General features: G+C 37.4%; 2 protein-coding genes across 8 annotated transcripts in view; both read left to right on the plus strand.

The window, feature by feature from the left end:
* The first annotated feature begins 566 nt into the window (after window positions 1–566).
* Window positions 567–18001, plus strand: RIMOC1 (RAB7A interacting MON1-CCZ1 complex subunit 1). Its single transcript, XM_054489116.1, has 6 exons — window positions 567–879; window positions 4168–4274; window positions 6177–6323; window positions 7474–7605; window positions 8483–8597; window positions 13386–18001. Exons 1-6 carry the CDS (start codon window positions 780–782, stop codon window positions 13667–13669), a joined length of 885 nt encoding a protein of 294 aa, XP_054345091.1. The 5' UTR covers window positions 567–779; the 3' UTR covers window positions 13670–18001.
* Window positions 18002–21374: 3373 nt separating this feature from the next.
* FBXO4 (F-box protein 4) overlaps window positions 21375–27087 on the plus strand; it is a 201982-nt gene continuing 196269 nt past the window's right edge. For 3 of the 7 annotated variants that reach the window (XM_054488455.2, XM_063664780.1, XM_063664779.1), the window contains exons 1-3: window positions 21416–21947; window positions 23466–23701; window positions 26156–26376. In XM_054488455.2, coding sequence (XP_054344430.1) covers window positions 21759–21947; window positions 23466–23701; window positions 26156–26376 — 646 coding nt within the window. In that variant the 5' untranslated portion in view covers window positions 21416–21758. Of the gene's footprint in view, window positions 21948–23465; window positions 23702–26155; window positions 26377–27087 lie in introns of all 7 variants that reach the window. The other 4 variants (XM_054488451.2, XM_054488456.2, XM_054488450.2 and 1 more) reach the window with 3 other exon arrangements.

The raw sequence follows: 27087 nt of genomic DNA on the forward strand, positions 1-27087 counted from the left end.
CTTGAGATGAAAGAAAAATGAAAATAGTTTTGTGGCCGCAGAATTTAGTACCACTGGACGCAAGATGTCTAAAGTAGTTTAAATGTGAACTCCAAGGGAGGTCAGAGATAAATTCGACTGCTAAAAATCAGATTTAGAAAAGCAATATTCAACCACGTAGAATGGCAACTCCACTAGTGTTTGGAGCTCCCCATCCAGATGTACAACAAACTCTTGGAGACTTGGATGTGTTACACAGGGGGCCGGTGGGGTTTCCGTTTCGGACCAGGAGATCATAATCACTTTATTTTAGCAACCTCCTTACTACAAGGCCAAAACTGACAGTCCTCTCTCCAGACCCTCGCGTCCGCCCTCCAGACTGTGGTTCCCCCGCCGGATAGGGAAGTGGGAGTGCGGACGACAATCCGCATCCTGCCAGCCAGACGACACCAAGCTGTCTTCCAGGAGGCAGGCGGAGAGAGCTGACTTCCGATTGGGTCAGCCGAGGGGCACGGCTGGCTCCCTATTGGCTTACAGGAGGGGGCAAGAGAGAGGCGTGTCTCAACGTCACACCCGCCCCTACTCTCATTGCTGCTCAGGATTATGGGAGGGAAGGGAAGTCCAGGAGGGAAAAATGACCCGGAACGACCTTTGCCGGCCTGAGCCAGCCCTCTTCCGGAGCTGATGTCTCCTCCCACCAACCAGGAGAGTTCCGCCCTAGGCCCCGCCCGTGCCGGGGGAATCAGGTGATTGCGGGCCAACACGGTCACGTGACCGGGGGGCGCCAGCCGATTGTGGCCATGGCGGCTGCAGTCTCCAGTGTGGTGAGAAGAGTGGAAGAGCTCGGGGATCTGGCTCAGGCCCACATACAGCAACTTAGCGAAGCTGCCGGTGAAGATGGTGAGGGAGCGGAGGAGAGGGAGGCGGGCGGGCGGGGCAGACGGCGCTAAGGTACTGGCGCTTGGTGGCTGTCAGGGCTAGAGGCTGAGGCCTGTGTTCCTTTGGGTCCCAGGCCGCAAGTGGTTACCCGAGGTCTGTCGCTTCTGATCCCCCCTGCGCCATTGATTGCCCACTTCCCAGAACTCACATTGCCAAGGCGTTGTCTTCGAAAACCGCATTATTCAGAACCCATGGAAAATCTGTCCAGATCTGTGCTGGTGTAAACTGTCTCGGTAGCGATTGGAAAAAGGGCAGAATCTAAATAAAATACAGAAGTTTAAATAAATGGCTAAGATGAATGATAACACTCAAATTAGTAATGGTGGTTTGCATCCTGTAAAGATAAAAAGGCATGTATAACAGTTCCACTTTTTCACTGCTGCGTTGTAATTTGCGTTTTACGTTTTGGATTCAAAACAACATTCCATAGAAGAGCTTTACATTGGTGTGTAGACTATTCTGCCCCATACATCATGCCAGTTCTCACAAGGGCTCTGTTAAGTATTGGCATACTTGTTTTGGAAAGGTCTAAGCTGTTAGGAAAAACTGGGCTAGGGAATTACCTCAACCTTCTGAATTTAAGTCCAATTCTTTTCATTACGTCTCAGCTGCCTTTAGATTCTACATTATTCCTTTTTGAGTTTGAGCAATTGCTACAGATAGTTTTTAAAATTCTTGTGGACTGACTCATATCATCGTACTCATAGGAAAACAGTAGTGGAACATTTTCTTAAGCGATTGAATAGTTGGTGAATTTCTTATTAAATAGGGTCTATGATGAAATGCCTTAGTTTCAGTGAATATTTTTTGCCGGATTATCATTTCTCAAGAGTGTTTTGTTTTGTTTTGTTTTGTTCTGTTTTTAGAGACAGAGTCTCATTCTGTCGCTCAGGCTGGAGCCCCTCTAGTAGTGGCACAACAGGCGCACACCATCACGCCCGGCTAACTTTGGTATATTTTGTAAAACTGGGTTCACGATGTCGCCCAGGTTGGTCCTGAACTCCTGGGCTCAAGCATTCCACCCTCTTTGGCTTCCCAAAGTGCTGGGATTACAGGCGTGAGCCACTGTGCCAGGCCAGGAGTGTGTTCTTTAAAGACCTACAGACTACCCTGAAGCCGACTTATATTTTGGTCTGTGGATTCACATGAATAATTCTTGGGTAGTAGGAGCTATTAACTTTAAAGTGTATCTAAGTTACCTCTAATTCCAGATTCACTTGAACCAGTCCAAAGAGACCAAAGAATGTTTTTTATTCACTTATCACTGAACTAAAAAGCCATTCTCATTTCCCTTGGAAGAGTTCTTTAATCTGGAATGAATCAGAGCTGGAAATAAAAGTCATGTGCTATATATGGAATTCTTGTTTGAAGGCTTTATACTTCTGAAAATTTACTAGAATATAATGACAATGTTAGTGGTCCACATTATGAGCCATTGATCAGCATGGAAATCAGTTCAATCTTAAAAATATTACAAGATTTATGAACTTTAATTAAAACAAGATTTCATGTACTTGCATTGAATTTGGCATTATTTTTCCACTCAACAAGAATAATATACATTCAAACTTTGTTCTTTAATGTAACGAGTATATATTTATACTAGGATATAGGGGTTTGATGATTTCCATTGTCTTCTTCAGATTAGATGAGATACAGCCAGACATTATTTCATCTAAGAATGCATTTTTTAATTTCTAGCCAATTTTTGTTAATTTATTTATCATCTTACAAGCACAATCTGTTTACTCTATGGAAGTACGTCATGAGGGAGTTCTTCCAGAGATTATATAAGAATCAGTTTCATCTTTTGCTTTGCCAGTCATTACTTTGACTAAATAGTTCTAGTCAAAATACTGCATTTTATGGGCTTTTCCAAAATGTGAGCTATGCCACCACCACACCCCTGCCACAGTAATTATGTCATCAATTTATGTGACATACTCTTTCAGCAATGGTTTAGTGAGTTCAATGCAAATCTTTACATTGAAAATAATCCTGCAAGTTAAACAAAATATCAACACACTCTCTAAAGAAGCACCTAAGGAATGTCATATTCCATATAATTTCAGTTTATAGTAGAATCTTTTTCTACATTGTGTGGATGTCACTTCTGGGCTAATGAGAGATGGAAGGACAGTGCTAAGTAGTAGATTTCAAGTCAAGTGAATGTGGATCTTACAGCAGTCAAAATGCATTCTCAGGCTTTACCTGAGAAGACTTAAGGCAGCAGTCACATGATTGCCAACAGACATAACCTGATGGTGCTTTTGCTCCAACAATGAGCAGCTTATCTGTGTAACTCCTGAGGCTGGAACAGGTAGGCCTACACCAAGTGCTACACTATCTGTTCATTGGCCGGTGAAGAAGAAAGGGATATATTTTAGAATATCAGAGTATGTTTCAGAAGGGAAGCACAGAGAGGTAAACTCAGGGAGTTTAGTGTCTTGATTATGGATGTATCTAAATTTGACTACATGAAGTGCTGTAGAAGGGTGGACAGTACCTTGAAGTGGACACATAAGAGAAGGTGAAATCATAGAAGCAACAAAGGGATTATGACATTAGAGAAAGGGAAAAAAAATCAGGAGATGGTGAAGGCGGAGGGAGGGTGAATTGTGATTAGAGGACTTACTAGAAGTATTTAGTTCCTTTTCTTCCAGGTTTTGAGGAAATGAGGTAATTTGTTTCTAAGTTTTTAAAGGAATTAAATACACAGATGTATTATGTAATTTTAATTGTAGTAGATATAAACACAATTATAAAATTGCTCATAATGCTGGCATTTTATAAGGAATTCGATTTGGTCAATCATGGTCTTTTGAATAACATTTGCAACTACATTCATGAAATTTTAAGTTTTCAGTGGAAGCCCTTTCTGTAATTTATGTATATTATTTGTATATTCCAGTAAGTTTTAAATTTAACTATTTTGAGTGCATTATCATAAAAGAAGCATAATGAGAATACAGACTGCATTTAAGAAATGGCAAGAGTGACTCTAGAAAGTTTTCAGTATTTTGCTTTGTAGAAAAAATTTTCATGATAAATTTACTTAATTAGGATTAGGCATTATGAGATATTTCATGTTTTAGATAAGATATTATTACTATAATGCTGTTTCTCCATATGCCATAATATTATTTCATCTTGTCATTTCACCATTTCATCTTCATACATAATTTGTTTTTTGTTTAAATAACACTCTGAAACTAGGTGAAGTAATCCTCATGTTTTTATTTCTTATAGATCACTTTTTAATTCGGGCCTCTGCAGCATTAGAAAAATTGAAACTCCTGTGTGGAGAAGAGAAAGAATGTTCAAATCCATCAAATCTTCTAGAACTTTACACACAGGTACTGAAAGAGTGGTGGACTCTGGCATTTTATGAGGGCAGGTTGTTTATTTAGATGATTGACTCCAACTTTAGGTAAAATGAAATCAGTTTATTCCATATTTCGAGTGTTTAATTTTGTCCAAAAAACTATGAATAAAACACAAAAACTTAAAACTTTGAGGCAGTAAGATTTATTAGATGTGTTAATAAGAAAAGTCAGGAAGAAAATCTTACAGATAATGGAATTGTTTTCCTTTAGAGATAATTGAACAGGACACTAGTGTGTGCAATGTCCAATCTCTTGAAAGTTTCAGAGGGAGTAGGGGAGTATATAAGGGCCCTGACTTTTTTTTTTTCCCCTGAAATTTACCTTCCCTAGGATTCTCAATATTATTCTCCCTGCTAGTGTCATGCATATCTATGCGATTTTTCTGTTCACCCACTTTTTTTTTTAACTTTCCTTTCCACATCAGGCTGCTGTGTGGACAACACCTTTTTTTCTTGGTTTTCTGAAACACTGCTGAGGCATGCTAACATCAGGAAATGTAATTTTATTATAGTAACTAACATTTATATAGCACTTTATAGTTGATAGAGTGTTTTCATGTGCCCTTTTTGGATTGCTAAGGGATAATAAAACTGAAGTGGTTACAGAAAGTACAGTACACTTAGTTAGGCTTCCAAAGTGCCCATTTATAGCATTTAAATGCTTGGTGGTGTTCTTCCTGTTAGGAAATTTCTAAAGATAGCTTCTGCCTTCAAACACTATGGCTGAGTAAGCCTAACAGCTACTCACAAACCACAGAGAACTGTTTAAGTTTGGCAGGTATTTTGCTTGGCTTTCTTTCCGTTCAGAAGACTCTGTGCTTGTCTGTATGTGTTTTACGTCATCTCATTTTTTTCACTTGAGAGTGTTCCAAACGTTTTAACTTACTTACTGGAATAAGGCAAAAGACCTAGAGATACAGACTTCAATTTTAAGATTCTCTTAAACCCTATTTATGGTTCTGAATCAACAGATCACCTTTCATATGATGATGAAATCATATATGATGATCTCTCCTTACTGGCTTAGGCCTTTCACACGATAACACTTACTCCTCATGTTCACAGAAAGTAAAAGCACTAACTGGATGCTAGGTAGCGTTTCTAGTACCTTACATATGTTAATTAATTTTATACTCCAACAAGGAACTTTGAAAGGTATTTTAGTCCAATTTATCTTTTAGCCAATTAAGAAACTGAGGCTCAAAAAAGGTAAAACTGACTTGTCTTTGGTTAGTTAAGTGATTAGTGGTAGAACTGACACTAGAACCCAGTTTCCTTAGTCTTAGTTCAATAGATTAAAAAAGGAAAAAGGATTGGGGAGTCTTAATATGCTTTAACAGCATCTCTAATAATTAGGAATACTGGGGGCTTAGTGTTTGAGTTGCATATGTTGATGGTATGCTTCCTCTATTGGGTGGCAGGATACATATGCCCCTAGTGCTGGCTCTGTATTTGGGAAAACAAATAAATCCTTTGAAGGTTCAAAACTGGAAGTAGTGACCTTAACTTGATACAGCAGGCATTTAGAAAATTTTCAGGGATTATATAAATAGCAGAATATAATAATTACCTTTTTCATAATTATATATGATTAAATTCTGTAAATTAAAACAAAGCTCTATTTTCTTTTTTGAGGGAAAGAAAGATTATCATTAATTCACTACTTTAGTAAAATACCTATGAAGTTTTCTTTAAAATCTTTCTCAAAGTATATTTACATCTAGACGTTTTGCTTACTTCTCAAATTTACATACTGAGCTAGAAGATTTAAATGTGTAATAAAGCACCTATATATGCAAGGTTAAACTGTAAGAATTGTTTTTTTTTCAATTTTAAATCATTGATAGATACCTTTCTTTTTTTTTTTTTTAAGGCTATTTTGGACATGACATATTTTGAGGAGAACAAGCTAGTAGATGAAGATTTTCCTGAAGACTCTTCTTCACAGAAAGTAAAAGAGCTGATCAGTTTTCTTTCAGAACCAGAAATTTTAGTCAAGGAAAATAATATGCATCCAAAAGTAAGTTTTACATTCCTGTTAATTATGATGGAATATTGCTGGTACTTGCTGTCCTGCTCTTTGGAGTCTATATTTTTTCTTCTTGATTGTATCTTTGTTTCTTAAATTAAGATTGGAAGAGGGAGATAAAAGAGCTTAACACTTCAGACCAATGTTGCAACAAAAGTATCATATTTTACTAAATGTATTTCAGAATATTTGCATAATAGAATTGTAATAGCTGTGCCTAATCATTTTTTTTAACATAGATATTCCCATTTCGACCCGCTTTACTTTTGCAGATGCTGTTTTCTTGAAGGTCACTATTAATTACCACATCTGTTCTTATAGTCCTTATTCTCTCGAACATTTGCTCCCCTTCTTAATGTTGATCACCCCCTCCCTCTGAGACCCTGCATGCTCCTTTTCCACTTCTTCATCTCTGAAATGTCTTCTCTTGCTAGCAACTGTCCTGCCTTCCATTCTAGAAGCACAGGTACTAGCCAGATATGTCTCTTTCATCACTAATAATCTCTATTCTGTCTTTGCTTGACAACCTGTTCACAGGCTTTGTACTGTCATCTCTATTTGGATAATCCTATGATTTGTATCTCTAGTCCTGGATACTCTTTCAAGCAAATAATTTCTCATCTTTAACTGCCTGCTGACTGTCTACTTAGATATATTTTTTTTCTCTATTTATTTATCAGGAGAGGCTGTGGAAATATCTCCAAATTTCAATGACAAACCACTTTAAAAATTTTGATTTATTAAAATTATTTTTGGGTGTAAATTTTCATTATTTTATTCCAGCGGTAGTAGAAATAGATATGATCTCACTTCAAGTAATGTAATCGTGAAAAGTTACCTTTTTAATGAGATGATGACTGCTTATATTGCAAACCTGTTAGGGGAATTTGCTAGTAAAAATATTTTTAAAATTATTTTGTAAAACTACTAGTAAATTGAAGTAGTTATTTTAATTTTCATATATTAATAGAATTGCATATTTATAATTGATTGAAAGTAAGGCCTTCCTGTGTAAGCAGCTAAACAAGGCACATTTTGTGACTTGAGAATGTTTTTAATTGATGAGTTTTTGAAATTTAACTTCAACTTTTATAGACAGCCAGTTTCCCTTTTTAGCTATGTCTTTTTTTGTGTGTTTCAGCACTGCAATTTGCTTGGGGATGAGCTACTGGAATGTCTCTCTTGGAGACGAGGAGCCCTGCTGTATATGTATTGTCATTCTCTTACAAAAAGAAGAGAGTGGCTCTTAAGAAAATCCAGTTTGCTTAAAAAGGTAAGAAGACATTCCTTACACATTTTTCATTGTTGACATTTAGAGGTTTCAGAAAGCTGTCTTTGTTTTACTACTAAGAGTAAACATAGTTTGTATTCTATGTCTTTTATTTACTAGCTGGGTAATCATAAATAAGTTGGGCTTGTTGTGAAGACAAAATCAGATAACATGTGAAAGCACTTTGTAATCTGTGAAGTTCTTTTTTTTTAGGACTTGTATTGTTTTAAGTATAAGATAAACTATATTAATTTCTAAACTTTTAAAAAATTTTTGTCGTGAAAGAAACACTTGATTGTGAGCCTGTCAGCAGATCACTTCTAAGGAACTCACATGACCCTGCTTCTAGAAAATTGTGGCCCTCTGATTCCCTTGACCATTATGACTGAATCATTAAATCCAAAATATGAGTCTTGGTATTGTATCACTAAGGATTCTAACTTGGGTTAAATGTACACACAATTTAGGTGGGCTTGAAATGGGATGCCATACTTGCAGATATAAAAGCTTGATCATAATATTTCTAAATTGTAAGCACATACATGTTTTTAATACATTGTTGTTGAGCACATCTTTATTATCTTTATTCTTTTCTTCCTCTGATAACATCTTAACAAGTATATTACTGAAATGTGTTTCTGGTTAATGTGTTCTTTTTTTTTAGTACTCTTTTTTACTACTAGAGCATTTCAAGGGGTATATTTATATTAGCAGAGTCTTGGGATGGTGGGTCTTTATATCATTGAAATAGAATAGCTATAAGCTATGCCTATATATTAACCAATTTTCTCTTGAGTAAAGAATGGAAAATATTGGTATTTGAAGTTTATGTATCTCTGCATATAATACTTTCAATTCTTTGGCTCTGACTTTTATTTAGTACCTTCTTGATGGAATCAGTTACTTGCTACAGATGCTAAATTATCGATGTCCTATCCAGTTAAATGAAGGAGTTTCTTTCCAAGACCTAGACACAGCTAAATTACTGAGTGCAGGTAATGTGATCTCTCATTAAATTTTCTAAGTGATTTAAAGCTTCTTAAGATTTTAGGAAGTTTGTTAGATTTCACTCTGATTTAAATAAATGTCAAGGTAGATTATAGACAAAAAAGTAATAAGTAATAAAAGGGTTTATATAAAATTCAAAGATAAAATCTTTTGATGTAATACAGAAAAATATTTCTAATCCCTTGTGTTTAGTAATTTTGGAAGTTATATATTGTGTTCCTTCTGCTCATTTTGCATCCTCACACAGCCCTGTAATTAGTTTGTTTTCACACTGCTATAAAGATACTACCTGAGACTGGGTAATTTATAAAGAAAAGAGGTTTAACTGACTCTCAGTTCCACATGGCTGGGAAGGTGTCAGGAAACTTACAGTCATGATGGAAGGGGAAGCAGGCATGTCTTAAATGGCAGCAGGTGAGACAGAGCATGTGTGAGTGCAAGAAAAACTATCATTTATAAAACCAGTCAGATCTCATGAGAATTCACTCACTATCACGAGAACAGAATGAGGGAAACCACCCACATGATCCAGTCACCTCCCACCAGCTTCCTCCCACAACACCTGGGGATTATAATTCAAGATGAGATTTGGGTGGGGACACAGAGCCAAACCATATCAAGCCTCAGTCAGCATTTTATCAGTACTAGATTTGGCTACTTGTAACCGAATGGAAGTAACTTTTCAACAAGGTAGACATTTAGTGATCTTTCGCACAGTAAAGGTCCAGAGCTGGTACAGTGGCTCCATCTCATCATGTTCTTACCTTTTTCCTCCATTCTTCTTTAAAACCAGACCCCCTCTTCATGAGGAGGCACTTTATATAGAACATAAAATAAATGATACTTTCCAGACTGTGCAGCATGCTTCTCTGTTTAGGACATTGCTTTTATTCTCAGTATCCCAAGATGTTCCTGGAGTTCCTTCAATCTCACCTGTGTTTCAGGCTACAGGAATGGCAAAAGGGAATTTCAGCCAAGTCTGTTCCTTTAGACCATCCTTCTCAGAAGTTTCTTACAACCTCCATTTCACTGGCCAGAATTTAATCAGATGACTTTACTTAGCTATAAGGAAACCTGGGAAGTATAGTCCTTAACCTGATACATTGCCATCCCAAATAAAATTAAGATTCTTTACTAAGAAGGAGGTATTGGGGAGAATGAATACTGGTTGGCAACTATAAATTTCTGCCACAAGCATCTGTGTACTTGAAAATTCTAGGAACTGAATATAGAGCATCATCTGGGTTTTAGACTTGTGTGTGAGGAGAGAAGAACCACTTACTTTTACCATCTCCTTATAAATGGAAGAACTGAGATCCAGGTAAATGCAAGTGAATTGTTCAAGGTCAAATAGCTGCAAGTAACATTAGATCACATGTGTAAACTTTTTTATACTTCATCTGAAGTTTTGATGGGAAAAAAATGAAATATGAAGAATAATTAGAATACCTCTTTGGAAATATTCTAGTATATTAAATATGTTTTAATTCTTCCTGTTTCTTTGTTAGCCTCTCCTGGATTGTTCTATTTGAAAGCATTTCATAGAAAAAAAATAGTGATTTAAGTGACCTGATGGCCAAAAATTATTACTTTCTGCTCATTTAGACAAATATTTTATTCTAAAACAACTTATTGTGAATACAAAAACTCCCTCAGTGGGCATGACATTTTGACAAACATGGGATATTTGATGTATTTATGGCAAGTATATACTAGTTATTAGTTATTTCAGATAACTAGGAACCAATTAGGGGCATTGAAAATGGCTTTTAAAACATTTCTATTTATACACATGGACTGATTAAATTGAATTCTTAATGTGGGACACTTTAAAAGAAAAAGGTGGGGGTAGGCACTAAAGCTCATTTAGAACCAAAGGGAGTGGCACAAATCACCTGTTTTCCTAATTCTCCCATTTCTAGTTATAAAGTAAGACACTCTAATAGCCTGGAGTTTTTTCTTCAGGAAGCATGTAATATTGGTGGCGTCTCTTTGTCATACTTTGAATTTACTAGCTCCTAGTTTCAGTTGGTTCTTCAGCAAGGGAATTAAAAGGGTCAGATAGGGTAGCATTTTCCAGGCAAAAAGAAACAGTATAGGCACCACAGCAGTTTGCTACATACTGTCCTAAGTCCTCTTAGGGTGTCGGCCTTTTGTTCTCATCTAAAGAACTTTGCTCTTGAACCTGGGAGGTGGAGGTTGCAGTGAACCAAGATCTCACCACTGCATTCCAGCCTGGGGGATAGAGCCAGACTCTGTCTCAAACAAAACAAAACAAAACAAACATAAGTTTGCCTCCTTTAGGAGGCCAAGGCAGGATGATCACTTGAGAAAACTGGCGCCAGGAGTTCAAGACATAGTGAGACATCATCTCTGCAAAAACTAAAACGAAAAAAAAAAAAAATTAGCCAGGCGTGGTGGCGCGTGACTGTAGTTCCAGCTACATGGCAGGCTGAGGTTGGAGGATCATTTGAGCCCAGGAGTTTGAGGCTGCAGTGAGCCCTGATCGCACAGCTGCATTCTAGCCTGGGTAACAGAGTGAGACTCTGAGAAAAAAGAAAAAAAGGCTGCTTTGCCCAAATGTATCTATCTGAACATGATTAGATTAGAAGCCAGGAAACCTACTTTTCATAGGCTGAATTACTCCTAAGTCCTAATTCGAGAGGCTCAAATTATTTTTTGTTAGTCAATATAAAATACAATTCTAAGTAATTCTTAGCATTTAGGGACATCAAATTTTCTGTGGCTAGATCTTGGTGATAATTTACCTAATTTTAGATAACTCAAAACTGTGTATGGTTTTTGTTACTTTTTCTAAGGTAAGATAATCGTATTGTTTAGACATTATCTGTATATCATTAAATTTTATGCAGTAAGCCCTTGTATCTCACCTCTGAGTCTCATTCTTCTGTGAAATGGGGCCAGAGAATTTTAATCTTTGGACATGGCCTTATCAGATAAAAGGGTTATAAAAATTGCATTGTCAGAATAAACCTGGAATCACATGGGGGTAAATAAAAAACTGTCCAACTTTTACACCCTTTGTTTATGCCCTTAATACCACTGAGGAGCCTCCCACCCCTACAAATCGGAGCTGGTATCACAAAAGGTTGTATGAGTGAGAGGAGGGTGATGAAGAGAGGTTGGGTTAACGAGTACAAACATACAGTTAGAAAGAAGGAATAAGTTCTGAAGGCAAAAGTTTGAGAACCACTGTTTATCGTATAGCCATTTGTATTAGTCCGTTTTCACGCTGCCAATAAAGACATACCCAAGACTGGGAAGAAAAAATAGGTTTAATGGACTCACAGTTCCACGTTGCTGGGAGGCCTCATAATCATGGCAGAAGGCAAAAGGCACTTCTTACATGGCGGTGGCAAGACAGAAGGAGAGAGAAGTGAAAGTGGAAACCCCTTATAAAACTATTAGATCGCTTGAGACTTATTTATTACCACAAGAACAGTATGGGGGAAACCGCCTCCGCGATTCAGTTATCTCCCACTGGGTCCCTCCCACAATACATGGGAATTATGAGGGTACAATTCAAGATGAGATTTGGATGGGGACACAGAGCCAAACCATATCACCATTCATTCAGCTATTCTGCTGAGCCTGTTGTTTCTCTTGGTACTCTTTATAAGCAGAAATTGAGGTGAAGTGAAGGTGAAAACTGTGGGAACAAATTTCGATACTTTAAAAAGCTTGCAATAGATTCAAAACAGAAACTACCGCTATTTTGAAAGCTGAATTTTTCATATCCAGTGCCATCATAGTCACTTTTGTTGAATCATATTAGGTGAACAACAGACATTATGATGCTCATTTATTTGAAGTAATCTTTTCTAATCACAGAAGCACATTAGAATACATCATTTATTTTTTCTTTAATGGCTTTAAGAAGTTACATTTTTATTTCTTATGTTCTTTAGGAAAATTCCAGGAATTAAGTAGGGGATGCAAACTCCTTATTTTTCAGATTTAAAACCTGAGATTCAAAGAGCTTTGGTGACTTGCCCAAAGACACAAAGCCAGTAATTTATACCCAGATCTTTTTTATTCTAGGTTTATTTGTCTTTCTGCCAAATTAATACACTTTATGCACCATAAATGTTTAATTATATAATTGCCTACTGGAAAAACTACCTATAAGAAGAAAGAGTTCAACTTTTGATGAAAATTCTGCAGCATATTCTCTTTTTTTCTGGTAATACAAAGCATCTTGGAAATAACACCTTTAATAATTTAAAATTGTATGGACTCTCAGGCATGATTATGCATGATAATTTCTTAGTCTTTTAGAGAATATAGGAGGTCTACGATACTTGACTTTAGCTATGTGAATGATCCTAGAGCATACCCCAAAATGAAGGGTGTGTCCATGGATGTAATTCAGGGAGTTTATAAGTACTCTGAAATTGACTGCAGAATTTGGGGTGTATATTCTGGGAGAAGTTCTATTCCTTAAATTGATTCTCGAAGAAGTTATAGAGTGGACCCCAAAAAGGTCAAAAACACTTACCTAAATGGTTCTCTAAAAAAATTCTCTGGTACTCTGTTTTTCTTTTTGTAATGGGCCTCCTTTATCAGTAAAATCGATATTAAAAAATGCTAATTAAATGAAGACTATATTAGTCATATTTGGCTTTTGTGTTACTGTTAAAGTGAGAATAGAAAATGCTTAATGACAAAAGGAACTTTAATTAGAGTTTAGTTAATAACTACGGTTTCTTTTTAAGCTTTTAATTCTAATCTGTCAACCTAAATGACTTTCCCAGGAATATTTAGTGACATTCATCTGCTGGCTATGATGTACAGTGGAGAAATGTGTTACTGGGGATCGAAGTATTGTGCTGATCAGCAACCAGAAAATCATGAAGTGGATACTAGTGTTTCTGGAGCAGGCTGCACTACATACAAGGAACCCTTGGATTTCCGAGAAGTAGGAGAAAAAATCTTGAAAAAGTATGTATCTGTGTGTGAAGGACCCCTGAAAGAACAAGAATGGAATACAACGAATGCAAAACAAATTTTAAACTTCTTTCATCATCGCTGTAACTAGTAAGTTCATCTAGTCCTTTTCAAATAGAAAAACAACAAAACCCATGAAACGGAAAAGAGAGTTCCAAAAAAGAAGACATGTTGATGCTGAATATGAGAACATTACACTGCATAAAGATAACCAGCTTGGGTACCCTACTAAAACAACATCACCATCTTTTTCATTATATATTAGTAAACCTATGAAGGGATGATTCTTTAATTTCTAAAGTGTTGTTCAAACTCACCTTGAAATACAGATGTTATGTTACTAATAATGAGTAGCAACCCAATTTAGCTTTACAAAGATTTTTTCTATTACTTTTTTTTTATTGTGGTATATGTAGCACAAGTTTACCACTTTTATCATCTTTAGATTATTTATTAATCTCCCTACCTTGAAGTTTGCCATGCTTCAGAAATTAAAGTCAAGTTACTTCACTGCTTTGAATACATACTATGGATATAAATGTAGGCAAAATGAAAGATTATGACTAATATTCAGATTCCATTTTCAATAAGGTAAATAATGAAAGATCTCACAAAGGAATCATTGTGTTTAATTATTTTGCCATGTATTACTAATTGTATTTAAAATTTCTACTTCCTTTAGCCATTTTATAAAAATTTAAAAATTATTTTTCTATTTTGTTTAAAAGAAAATGCATGGCTTTTCAAGTGAGTAATGAAGATAAAAACCAAGTTAGGTTAGTCTACCATTAGTTCATATGTTTTTATAGCACATCTTTTCATACCATATTGAAATTTTAATGTTTTCTGCCTTTAATAATAGGGGTGAGTGTTAAAGGCCAGAGAGCCTAACTTGATATCTTGCTCATGGTCTTTCTGTCTACCTCAACTCCTGTTGTCATTTTTGGATGATCTTTCTGATACCTTGCTGATACCTTGGACTTCTGCCCAGTGACTTTATTACATTCCAGCAGCTTACTCCTGTGGCCGCACTTTGAATGTCACCATCTTGAGTTTCTCTTTCTGGTAAAATTTCAGTAACTGATAACTGCCCTCTTTTCAGTTTTTTCACTTCCTTATTTTATTGACTTTTCTCTCCTTTATGTTCGTTCCACATTCTTTAGTTCCTTCTTACCCCCTTTTCTTGACTGCTCCCCTTCCTCCTAAACTGTCAGCCCCTTTCAGGCTTTCTTCTCTATCCACCCTCAGCTTTATGGGACACTATATGAACTAATCTCACCAGTTATTCTTCTTTCCCTGGTCTTTTAGTCTAGTCCTTCGGCAAGCCCTCAACCTCAGATTAATCCTATTTGTTATCTACCTTTTCTGGGATGCTGAGTTCTTTGTGATGGGTAGTCCTTCAAAGTAGAATTACTACAAGTGTTTCACTTCAGCCTTAGAAAAGCCCTCAATGTAACCCTTATGTTTGTTACTAGGGTGGCCTCTCCCATTTCCCACTGTGGCTGAGCCAAACTTCATTACTTTCCTTAGGCCCTCTGCCCCTCCCCTAGCATATGGCTCTTCCTCCTATTGAACAGAAAATTGAGACTATGAAGAGGTCAACTTGTATTTACCAACTTTACTCATTTTCCCCTGTTTTAGAGGAAAAGAGGTTGCCTGCTTCCTATCAAAGGCGACTGTGCTACACGTTGGTTTCATCTCTGCTGTCTCCCTCATTTCCCCACAAAGTGTTGTCTCACTTTCTGCCTACCTTTTAGGTATTGATCTTCACTAGATTTTTTTTCTCTCTCTCTGTCTTTTTTTTTTACTTTACATATTTTATACAATGTCATTCATAACTATGGCTTCTTTTACCACCTGTAATAACAGACTGAGTCTTAAACCTGTAACTTGTATCCTGACTTATCTCTTGCTTTCTAAACCTTGTTTCTAACTGTCTATCAAATATCTTCATGAGACATCCCACAGTAATTTTAAACTCAGTGTGTCCAAACATCAAGTCCTCGTCTTTTATATAAAATCCTTTCTGCTTTGTAAGTTTTCTCTTTTTGGGATTTTCCACAGATCAGGGCAACACAGAATGGCTACCTTTCCAACCATGTCTCTGCAGTCATCCTGTGTAATCATGTTCTAGTCCAGTGTTGCTCAAACAGTTAAAATGCAGGCTGCTTTGGTAAACATACAAATTCTGATATAGAGCCTTTGTGGCAAAGGGAATCTCTCAGTTCCTGCCCCAGCCCCCTTGCTTATCGTTACACAGCTAAGATTTTTATTTAACTTAGCATTTTAGCAAGTTTTATTATGAAAATACCTTTGTGCTTTCTAAGTATAAAGATTTAAATTATTTTTAATATGGTTTTTAGAACCACAGACTATCCCTCTTTTTAGAGCATCCTGATCAATTGCAAGTACTTCCACTTCTTCCCCAAATGTGCTTTGTGTGTTTTCAACCTCAGTAGCCTTGCACACATCATTACTTCTACATCCTTCTTTGTGACCAAGTGAATACCTACCTACCTCTTAGGACTCAGCTTCAGTGATTCTGTTTTCATAGGCTTTTTAAAGCCCTTTTCAGTCAAATTAGATGCTCCTTTGTTCTGGTCCCTTACTCTTCCTCTCCCATGTTATTGCACTGATCACACTGCTTTGTAATTATTTTCTTTATTGTTGGTAAACTCCATATTTTAAAAATTTACCTGTATACATAGTGCTTAATGCATGGTAGGCCCTTAGTAATGTTTTTGAATTAATGAGGCATGATTCTAAATGCCAAACTTTGCACAAAAGGTTGTTGCTATTGGATTCCAAACTGCTACGCCCTCTATACCAGTGGCTGACAAGGCATATAGGGATATATGTCATCCTGAGAGGAGTAAAGTGTTTAGATTCTGAACCTGAGAAAAGAGAACTTTCTCTTAAGAAGTTGGAAACTTCATTTTACCTTCATGACCCTGGTAGACCACTTGGTCTCACTGGTTGGTACAATTATGAGGGTAGTACTGGGTGCTTTTTATACAACTTTCCATCCCCCACACAGGTGGAGAATAATTTGTAGACCATAGCAGTTAAAATGCTTTTTACTCTGGTGTATTATAGAGTAACGAACACATTTTTGTATATGTTAAAGCCTGCTAAATCATTCACTTAGAATGAAGTAACCTCAAGGTACCAAATACCCTACATAAGGAAAGTACTACAGTAAATTCACTCAACTATTGTATGCCTACCATATGCCAGATTTTATCCTAGACCCTGAGGATATAGCTTTTTAAAACCCCCTCCTGTTTCAGAGCTTGTATTCTAGTGGAGGAAGTTAGACAAAGCATTTTAAGTAATAAATGTATAGAGAGTGTCAAGTGATGAGTACCATGAAGAAGAATAAATTAGGGTAAGGGGCTAGTGTGATAGGGAGAGGGGTGGGATGCCATCATATTTAGGGGTGGTTGGGAACTGTCTACTGCTTTAGCATTTGTGTCTTCAAATTTCCCTCCTTTGGTTATATACCTTCCATATTCAGCACATTCATAAAGTTTCTTTCTTACAGAAGTTCTGATATTGAATTAAGGAATGGGTCACTACTTAAGACTTTATCATTTCAGCTACACATAAAAGGTTTCTCTCCCCTATGGATTTTGCTAATGGTTGAGTGATACCTAAAGGCCTTGTTGCATTTTTTACACTTGGGGTTTCTCTTCGGTTTGAATTCTCTCATGGTTACCAAAACTCTGTTAAAGGACTTTTCACAGTCGTTAAATGTGTATGGCTCTTTCCCAATATGAATTTTTTTGATGTTAACTAGGCTTTTAGAATTAGTTAAAGACCTGTGTGCTCTGCTGCATTTATAGGGTTTTGGGCTACTGAGAATAATTGATGCTGATTAAGGTGCAAATCATGACTAAAGACTTTTCTTTCTTCTTTTGCATATAGTAGAGTGAAGTGAGGGTCCTGGCTAAAACCCCACAATAACATTACATTCCTAGCTTTACAGTCTTGCTGTGAATTCTCTGGTGTTCATTAAAGTGTGAGCTGTGTTAAAAGGCATTCTTAGATTCATTTTAACCACATTTTTAAAAACTCACAGTTGGTTAACATGATGGTTTCAGATTGCTTGCCTCTTTTCTCTTTCTACCTTACAGGGCTCCTTTTCTAGCTTAAATAAGGGTACTCCATCTGCCACAGAATCCAGGATTCTATAGTTTTTTAGTTTCACTTCCTTATGTTCTTTTTTTGTTTAATTTTTAACAATGAGATGATACCATGTTACAGCGGTATTACATTAAGATACATTTAATATAGCCACAATTAAAGTATGTATTATGTATTTATGCTGGTGTTCTTTCATGTTATTTCTTCTAGTGAAAATTTCCAAGTAAACTGTTTTTGGGCATATACATTTTTTAAAAAATAAAACCATACACCCCTACTTGTTGCTTGTTTTCTTTTATATTTGGCTGTTGCATCAGAATTAAAACTTTTATCATCTCAGTTTACTATTTTAACTTCTGAATGTTATTTCTTCTGGTCCTAATAACTTTTAAAGATGGGGTAGTATAGTGGTTAGGATTCTGAGCTCTGGAGCCAGAAGGCCTGAGTTTAATCATAGCCCTGCCATTTATAATACTAACTGTGTGACTTTCTTTAAGTTATTTAATCTTCCTGTGCTGCCTTATCTTATTTTTACGGCAGTAATAGTACCTACCTCAAGGATATTGAAGATAAATAAGTTAATGTTCAGAGTGCTTTAGTTCAGTGCGTAGTATATAAGAGCATAAGAGAATTAGCTATTACTAGACTGTTTCCCTTAATGTCTAGTTCTGTATATAGGCATACCTCATTTAGCATGCTGACTCATTAGCCAGACAATTGAATGACAAACTTGTTGGGCAGGAAAGCACTGCCTTTTCCTTAGTTCAAGTCATGCCGGTCTTTCTAGGTGGGAAGCAGATTTCAGAGAAGAAATCAGGACTTGGATAGGCATCTCTAATGTTTTTTGTGGATATGACTGGAAGAAAACATCCAATTAATTTTCAAAACATTTTCAGCCCTCCCTCAAAATATATATAAAACCCACTGTATTGAAATGTACTAGTCATCTAAATATGTTATACATACCCTATTTAAAACTGGATTTTTCAATCAGCCTGATTGCCTTGGCTTCTGATACCTTTTGGTCACAAAAGTTTTGACTTAACTCACAAGTCAGAAGCATTCAATGAACTAATAGTTATTTAAATTTAAATACCATACTTAAAAATAGATTATTCTAAATCCTTGTATAGCCACATGATTGAGTAGTATGTAGCTGTAAAAATCCATGAGGTATATTTCTGTATAACGCTACAGAGTGGTCTTATTAAGTTAAAACGGAGAAGGTATATATATATGTGTGTGTGTGTGTATATATATATATCATATTTAAGAAAGGGAATATAAAAGTGTGTGTGTATATATATATATATCATATTTAAGAAAGGGAATATAAAAGTGTGTGTGTGTGTGTGTGTGTGTGTGTGTGTGTGTGTGTAGTTAAAAAAAAAGAAACAATGGAAGCATAACCAAAACTTAAAAAAATGGTTACTTGTGGTGGAGGCAGGAGGAGAGGAACCAGATGGAAAGGACCAGGATGAAAGCTAGATTTCTCAGAATATATCTTGAATTTTCAACATTTGACTTTGGTACATATGTTATTCTAAAACGAGATTTAAGCAAAGTTAAGAAAAGCCCTACAAGTCCAAAGCAAAATGAAACAGACGACCTGCATTGCATATCAAGCTGATGGCTTGAATACACAGGTATGTTTCAATTATCTTTAAAGCATAGTAATTTGTGTGTCCATTCTTAATGGGATATATCCAAGGGCAAAAAGAAATGTGAAGAAATCTTAAACTCTTCAGTAAATTGTTAATCATAACTGTTAATATAATTAGAAATGAGGATTTTTAGTGTATGAGAAAAGATACATACAAAATCAAAGAGTAAAAAAAATCTGTAATCCTAAATTTGAATGGGAAATAACACGAAGTTATGTTTTCTCTATATAAAAGACACTAGAAAGGCCTGGAAACCATGTTCAAATACCATTCCCGTCAAAATGAGCCAGGGTTTTCTGGAAATATAGCTAATTCTGGCTTGAGCAGGACAATCAAATGACTGACGGAAAATTTTTCTTTAATTCAGCTAATAAAAGGAATTATAGAAGTAGAATACTAACATTTTATAACTTGTAAGCAAATAATATTCATTGATAAATGCTGTATCTTTGAGGTGAAAAACTTACAGGAAATTTGAATGGATCAGCGCAGTGAAACTACTGATCACTCCGAACATTAGAAAATGAGAATGACTTGTAGCTTTCAGTCTCAGTATATGATACTATTTACGAATGTGTTAAAGACACTATTGAGATGCCATCAAGAGTGTGCAGGCCGGGTTCAGTGGGTCACACTTGTAATCCTAGCACTTTGGAAGGCCACAGCAGGAGGATCACTTGAGTCTGGGAGGTCGAGACCAGCCTGGAAAACATGGTGAAACTCCATCTGTACCAACAAAAAAAAAAAAAAAAAAGAAGAATATAGAAAAAAGAAAGTCCAGAGTGGTCCAGAAAGACCAACCTGCTTTCTTTAACAAATATCAAGGGAAAATAAAGGAGGGGGAGCTATACAATGAAACTTAAGCTTTAAGAGTATCTGTAATGTGTGACCCTTGTTGGGCTATGATTCAAACAAATCAAATGTGAAAAATTATTTTCAAAGCAGATGGGGAAGTTAAACACTGACTCGGTATTTGGTGATTTTAATGAATTAAAATTGCTTAGGTACAGCGGTCTGTTTCTTAAAATTTGTTTTTTTTTTTTTTTTGGGGGACGGATACTGATAGATTTACAGATGATAGGTCTGGGATTTGTTTCAAAAGAATCCAGAATTGGGGGTGTAGTATTAGGTGAATACAGCAACAGCGCAAGATTAACCAGGTGTTGGTAATTGAATCTTGGATATTGGGCACACAGGAGCATATTCACTCTCCTTTTATAAATGTTCAAAATTTTCCGTAATAAAAATAAAGTTTTTCTCATTCATTTAACAGATATCATTTTAATACTTTATACTTGAACTGATTTTTTTTCTTGCCCTATTTCCAGTTTTTTGCTCTCAAAGTAAATCACGTAGTAGAAAGTGATGAGAAATGCCATATGGTTAATCCGTGGTCCTTGTCCAGATTGCCTCCCAAAAACGAGGCTGCAATTTTTATTGGTTATTGGCCCCTACCAACGGCATGCAAATAATAAAATATAATGAAACTTAAACTTGTATGTTACAGAGCCTTACAGAACCTTAGTTATGAGGCTTTCTTGGATTCTGTTGACATTTAGATCCTCAGAGATTTACTTTTTGAATGTATACATACCCAGTTCTATGTAACAGATTAACTTGTAATACGTTCTCTTAAAGCACTTTTAAAGTAAGCCCAAAGTAAGTAGAATGGGCATCTGTTTTGAGAATTAACTCACTAGTGGGATTTCAACACCACCACATCTGGGTTCTTCTAGCCGTTTTTTGCCGCCCTTTTATGAGATACATAGGTTAAGCAAATTTTTGCATAGTGGGTCCAGACTTCTCATTTTGGCAAAAGGTTCTTTATAATTGGCCCGCTGACTGCCTCTCTAGTCTGTTTTTGCTGAGACTCAAGAAAATAAATGGTAACTTGGTGATTGAGGAAACCACACACACAAAAAACACCCCACACGTAGTATGGTAGTGCTGAAAAGGAAGCAAGTGGTTATTACGCCCAAGATAGTGGCAGAGGGCTATCGAACAAGCGGAGTCGCCTAGGACCAGGCATAGTGGAAATGATGCCGGAGAGAACATCTTGAATGAAGTCAGGAAGTCAGCGGGCCAGAGGTTGCACAGGGGTTCTGCGGTTGGCGTGGCTGAGGTTGAGACCACAAGTTACTGAGGAAAATTGTTGACAGGAGCTTTGTACTCGGCTCACAACCACGCACAGTGAGCTTCCTCCCAGTACCGCCCCCCACGGCCCCTGGGCCTAACCCTGCCCTGGAGGCGGACTCGCGGGAGAGGCGGGAGGCTGAACGCCCGAAGGCGCCCCCGGCTGGCGCGGAGCTGCGCAGGAGGCTGACGCGCTGGCGTGGCTCTGAGACGCGTCACCCGCGCTGCGCGCAAGCCATGGCGGGAAGCGAGCCGCGCAGCGGAACTAGCTCGCCGCCGCCGCCCTTCAGCGACTGGGGCCGCCTGGAGGCGGCCATCCTCAGCGGCTGGAAGACCTTCTGGCAGTCAGTGAGCAAGGAGAGGGTGGCGCGTACGACCTCGCGGGAGGAGGTGGATGAGGCGGCCAGCACCCTGACGCGGCTGCCGGTGAGCGTCGGCCGCAGGCCGCGGTGGACAGTGGGGCCGGCCCGGGCCGGAGGGACCTCCCCTGGAGCCCCCCGGGGCCTGGGGAACTCCCGCGCCCCGGCCTGGGTCTGGCTTCGTCCATGCAGCCATTCCTGGCAGTGTAGTCACCGAGAAGCTACAGTTGACCAGAAGCGTCTTGGCGTGGACCCTGGTGCTCCGCAGGGCGCCCGAACATCTCAGGGAAGCACCTTCACGGGGCCCCTGGGGACCCTCCCTATCGCCCTCAGGTTTTCCACCCCCCAAAACAGGCACATGTGACTAGGACACCCTGAATGTCCGGTTACGGAAATGAGACCATTCCCAACTTGCTGATTAGCTTGGGAAAGCATTCCAGCGTCCGTGTTCCCAGCGTCTTTGATTCCGGATCATTGTACCAAAACACCTGGAGGGCCAAGGTTTTTACCCTCTCAAGAGGACATTGTGCCTGTGGCTGTTATTGTATATTTGAAGAAACAAAACTGCCCCTCAGTTGAAAATAAATGACTTCAGTTACAAGTGCCTCAAGTTACATCAAGGTCACGAGAATGATACACATAATTTATTGTTAAACTTTGGGGTAGATAGGTAAATGAAGAGAACAAAAATTATTGAAAATTATTACGATTCTTTGTCTCATTTGGACTATTGACCCCTCCCTCCAATGTGTATATCAACGTGAAAACTGCAGGTTTAGAATGCCTCCAAGTTTCTCCTCCTTGCATAGGTTTTTCATAACATTTTAATAGATTCTGTAGAGGAACTAAGATGACAAATTTACGGCCGGGCGCGGTGGCTCACGCCTGTAATCCCAGCACTTTGGGAGACCGAGGTGGGCGGATCACGAGGACAGGAGATCAAGACCATCCTGGCTAACACAGTGAAACCCCGTCTCTACTAAAAATATAAAAAATTAGCCGGGCTTGGTGGCAGGCGCCTGTAGTCCCAGCTACTTGGAAGGCTGACACAGGAGAATGGCGTGAACCTGGGAGACAGAGCTTGCAGTGAGCCGAGATCTTGCCACTACACTCCAGCCTGGGCGACAGAGCGAGACTATCTCAAAAAAAAAAAAAAAAGACAAATGTACACTCTTTAATTTGGTCTGATGATAAAACCAGATAAAGGTTGATATAGGTTTTATTTTGAAGAACAAATTATTTCCTTAACTAATTTATGTAACTAACTGGTATATCCAAATATCTCTGAGGAAAAATTAAAGGAACTGGTGATTTTGCTGGAAAAATAGCAAGACAGTGGTTGCTTTTTCAGGAATGTTTCAGTGTTTCAGAAATTAAATGTTTAACAACTACGAAACTAAAATGTTCAGTTATGATCCTTTGCTGATGGCAGGAAAATAATAGATTTAATTATTAATGGTAGATTTAATTATTAAAAATACTAGTCAGTTGACCTTTTGTTATTTATTTGTTGATTGTGTGATTTATCACCCAAAAACTATTTTCTTCATTCCTTTTTCATACCTGCTGCTTTCTTCTGTTTCAGATTGATGTACAGCTATATATTTTGTCCTTTCTTTCACCTCATGATCTGTGTCAGTTGGGAAGTACAAATCATTATTGGAATGAAACTGTAAGAGATCCAATTCTGTGGAGATACTTTCTGTTGAGGGATCTTCCTTCTTGGTCTTCTGTTGACTGGAAGTCTCTTCCAGATCTAGAAATCTTAAAAAAGCCTATATCTGAGGTCACTGATGGTGCATTTTTTGACTACATGGCAGTGTAAGTATCTAGTTTTATGAATTAAAAAGAAGATATTAAATTTTATTCTATTACTAGTCAATATCCAAGTTAGTCCTGACCCCGCCACTGATTTGTTGCGTGGATTTGGGGTCTAATTGTTCTCTTGTCAAAACTGGGAGTTAAATGACTTCCTTCATAGGACCCTTTCAGCTTTAGTATTTTATTATTTCCCTGTGGTGCCTAACCAGTATTTGAATAATTATAAGTAGTATAGATGGCAAGAAGTAAAAGACTTCTTAAAATTCTCATGATCTTTAGAACAATTGTCATTTTGTTAAATAAGTAAATACTTTTCCATATTCAGAAAAAGGATGATCAGAGACCCCTGTTGTTTGGTAGGGAAGAAGAAAACCATTCTAAAGGCTCTGAGAAATAAGATTATATTAGCACCCAAAGCACTGACATTTTTTAATATCTTGTAGGTGAGATAATTAATGTTATTGAGCAACTGCAGTGTACTGGATTCTACGAGGGATGCTTTATGTATGTTTTACTCATTTAATCCTCATGCAACAAGAAGGTGTTATCTTTGTATCCCAGATGCGGAATTAAGGTTCATGGAGGTTATGTGATTTGCCTAAAGTCATATAGCTTGTAAGGGACTATTCAGACTGGAACCCCATTATGCTACCTCAAAGATATATAATGACATTGGATCTGGATATAGCCTGTTTTTCTGAGAAACTCAAATTTAATGCATTATTTTAAAAATTTCAAAATATTTATTCTTTAAAAATTGTTGTGCTTGACTCAGTAGCAAAATACAGATTTTTTTTTCAAATTTTGAGTTATTCAGAGCCTTTCCTTATTCTAATACAGATGCCATTATGTCAAGTGTTGTGAGACTGTTTGATTCAAAGGTGTGTTGTCTGTTATAGATAATCTCAGCAAGTGCTGCTGTATCTCACTTGCTAGGCAATACGTGTACAATAGCTAACCATTGCATCAAGTGTAAATGAGGCTGTGGAATTAGATTTTGCCCAGGGAATAGTAATAATAGTAACTTCCATTTATGGTAATATAAATTACTTATCATTTTTACAACCCTGAGTTATTTCTTTCTTTCTTTTTTTTTTTTTTTTTTGAGACGGAGTCTCACTCTGTCACCCAGGCTGGAGTGCAGTGGAGCGATCTCGGCTCACTGCAAGCTCCGCCTCCTGGGTTCACGCCATTCTCCTGCCTTAGCCTTCCGAGTAGCTGGGACTATGAGCGCCGGCCACCATGCCCGGCTAATTTTTTGTGTTTTTAGTAGAGACGGGGTTTGACCGTGTTAGCCAGGACGGTCTTGATCTCCTGACCTCGTGATCAGCCCACCTCGGCCTCCCAAAGTGCTGGGATTACAGGCGTGAGCCACTGCGCCCGGCCAACCCTGAGTTATTTCTGTTGCTCAAATAATACAGATGAAGAAACTGAAATTCAGACTGTAAGTGGCTCATATAAGTAAAAGTGGTGAGGCTTGGTCAGGTCTATCTAGCTTCAAAGTTGTTTTTTGTTTGTTTTTTCCCCTTCATGAGTTACAAGGTTTCTAATAAAAGGATTTTGTTAGGTTAGTGATTTTGTTAACCAGCTTGACTTATTTGAAGGACTTTAGGTTTTATTTTGATTTGGGCAACTTTTAGTTTTTGATAAAATGCATAATTGGTACTTTAGAGATTTATAGCTATTGCAGGAAATGGAATTGTTTTACGTCATTCTTAGTTTGCTAGGTTTGCTGCAAGGATCATTTGAGCCTCCCTCATTTAACTCTTACTAAACTGTTATATTTGAGGCTATTAATAGAAGTACCCAAGACATTTGAAATTTGGTTATATTGGCAGTGTTAGCAATTTTTTTGGTTTGTTTGTTTGTTTTTTACCTCTAGGGATATTGTGCTAACTATCTGTGTGTAGCTTATCTTTAGTGCTGAGTTTCTCAATCTTGGCACTATTGACATTTTGAGACAAATAATTCTTTGTTCTGGGGCCTGCCCTATGCATTGTAGGATTAATGTTTAGCAGCATCCTTGGCCTCTGCTCACTCCTTCTCCCCTCCCCAGTTGTGACAAACATGTTGTTCAGACATTGCCAAATGTTCCAGGGGGGCAGGAATAAACCTCCTCGGGTTGAGAACCTTTATGTAGTAAAATTTCACCATTCAAATGTTCCATGAGAGAATCTAAATTAAAGATTAGAAAGTAAGTAACCACTTCATGGGGGAAGAGTTCCTTAGCTTCTGGACCACTCCCACCCCCATGGCACCTTGTGCTTTTCCCTGTCAGAGCACTCCACATACATATTATAAAGGTGTCTGTCTATTGTCCTCCCGGAGGATTGGGACTATATAATCATTGTATCCCTTGTGTCTAGCAAGTACTCAATAAATTATATATTTTTGAATGAATAACTGGCTAAGTGTTTTCTGTGTTGATGTTCTAATTGTGACAATTTTTTACAGCTATAGAATGTGCTGTCCATATACAAGAAGAGCTTCAAAATCCAGCCGTCCTATGTATGGAGCTGTCACTTCTTTTTTACACTCCCTGATCATTCAGAATGAACCACGATTTGCTATGTTTGGACCAGGTTTGGAAGAATTGAATACCTCTTTGGTGTTGAGCTTGATGTCTTCAGAGGAACTTTGCCCAACAGCTGGTTTGCCTCAGAGGCAGATTGATGGTAATTTTCATGTTAATCTACAGTTAATTCAAACACTTTGAGCTTGACATTCTTGTTAAAAAGAAAGAAATTCATTTTAAATTAATTATTTGCTATAACAAAATACAGTACTTTGGTTGTTGGGAGTCCTACCAGGTTCCACTGAACTGACAGAATTAATTTACTTACTATAAGAAAGCTTCCTCTTAATTCCTCAAATTTGTACAATCCAGCCTTTAAGATTATGTGAAAATAAATTATTTGTTGTCAAGATGTTGCATTTGTACAGTGGGATATCATATTTATCATGTTTGAAAAAGCAGAAAAAATTGAGCATCTGTGTGGAGAGTATTTTGATATGTATTAGAATTCAAAAGAGTTAAATCATCACCTTCCCCTCTTTCTATTAAAAAAAAAACAACGCATAAATATTTGGCAAGGCAGGATAAATAGTAAATATAAGTAATAATAAAATTTAGCCTTTGCTTTACTTATTTATTGAGAGCCAGCCCCTATTAGTGAGATGATAGGGATGCAGAGATTTAGAACAATGTCTCTGTCTGCCTTCAAGATAGGTGTAGGTGAAGACATAGACAAGTGTACAGATAACTAGAATATGATGTATTTAGTTCCTGGGTAGTAAGGTGAGGGTCAAAGAACGCTCCATATTGATGATGTCTTATATGAGTCACTAGGGTGAGTAGTTGTAGGCCATCACAAAAAGACAGTAAA

The sequence above is a fragment of the Pongo pygmaeus genome, chromosome 4 (genome assembly GCF_028885625.2).
Source record: "Pongo pygmaeus isolate AG05252 chromosome 4, NHGRI_mPonPyg2-v2.0_pri, whole genome shotgun sequence".
In the NCBI taxonomy this organism is placed as follows: domain Eukaryota; kingdom Metazoa; phylum Chordata; class Mammalia; order Primates; family Hominidae; genus Pongo; species Pongo pygmaeus.

Bases quoted from the DNA above. Each gene is read 5' to 3' on its own strand.
- RIMOC1 (XM_054489116.1), top strand. From the start codon at position 780: ATGGCGGCTGCAGTCTCCAGTGTGGTGAGAAGAGTGGAAGAGCTCGGG. The intron at 6,324-7,473 runs GTAAGTTTTACA...TGTGTGTTTCAG, and splicing joins AAAATAATATGCATCCAAAA to CACTGCAATTTGCTTGGGGA. The intron at 8,598-13,385 runs GTAATGTGATCT...TGACTTTCCCAG, and splicing joins AGCTAAATTACTGAGTGCAG to GAATATTTAGTGACATTCAT.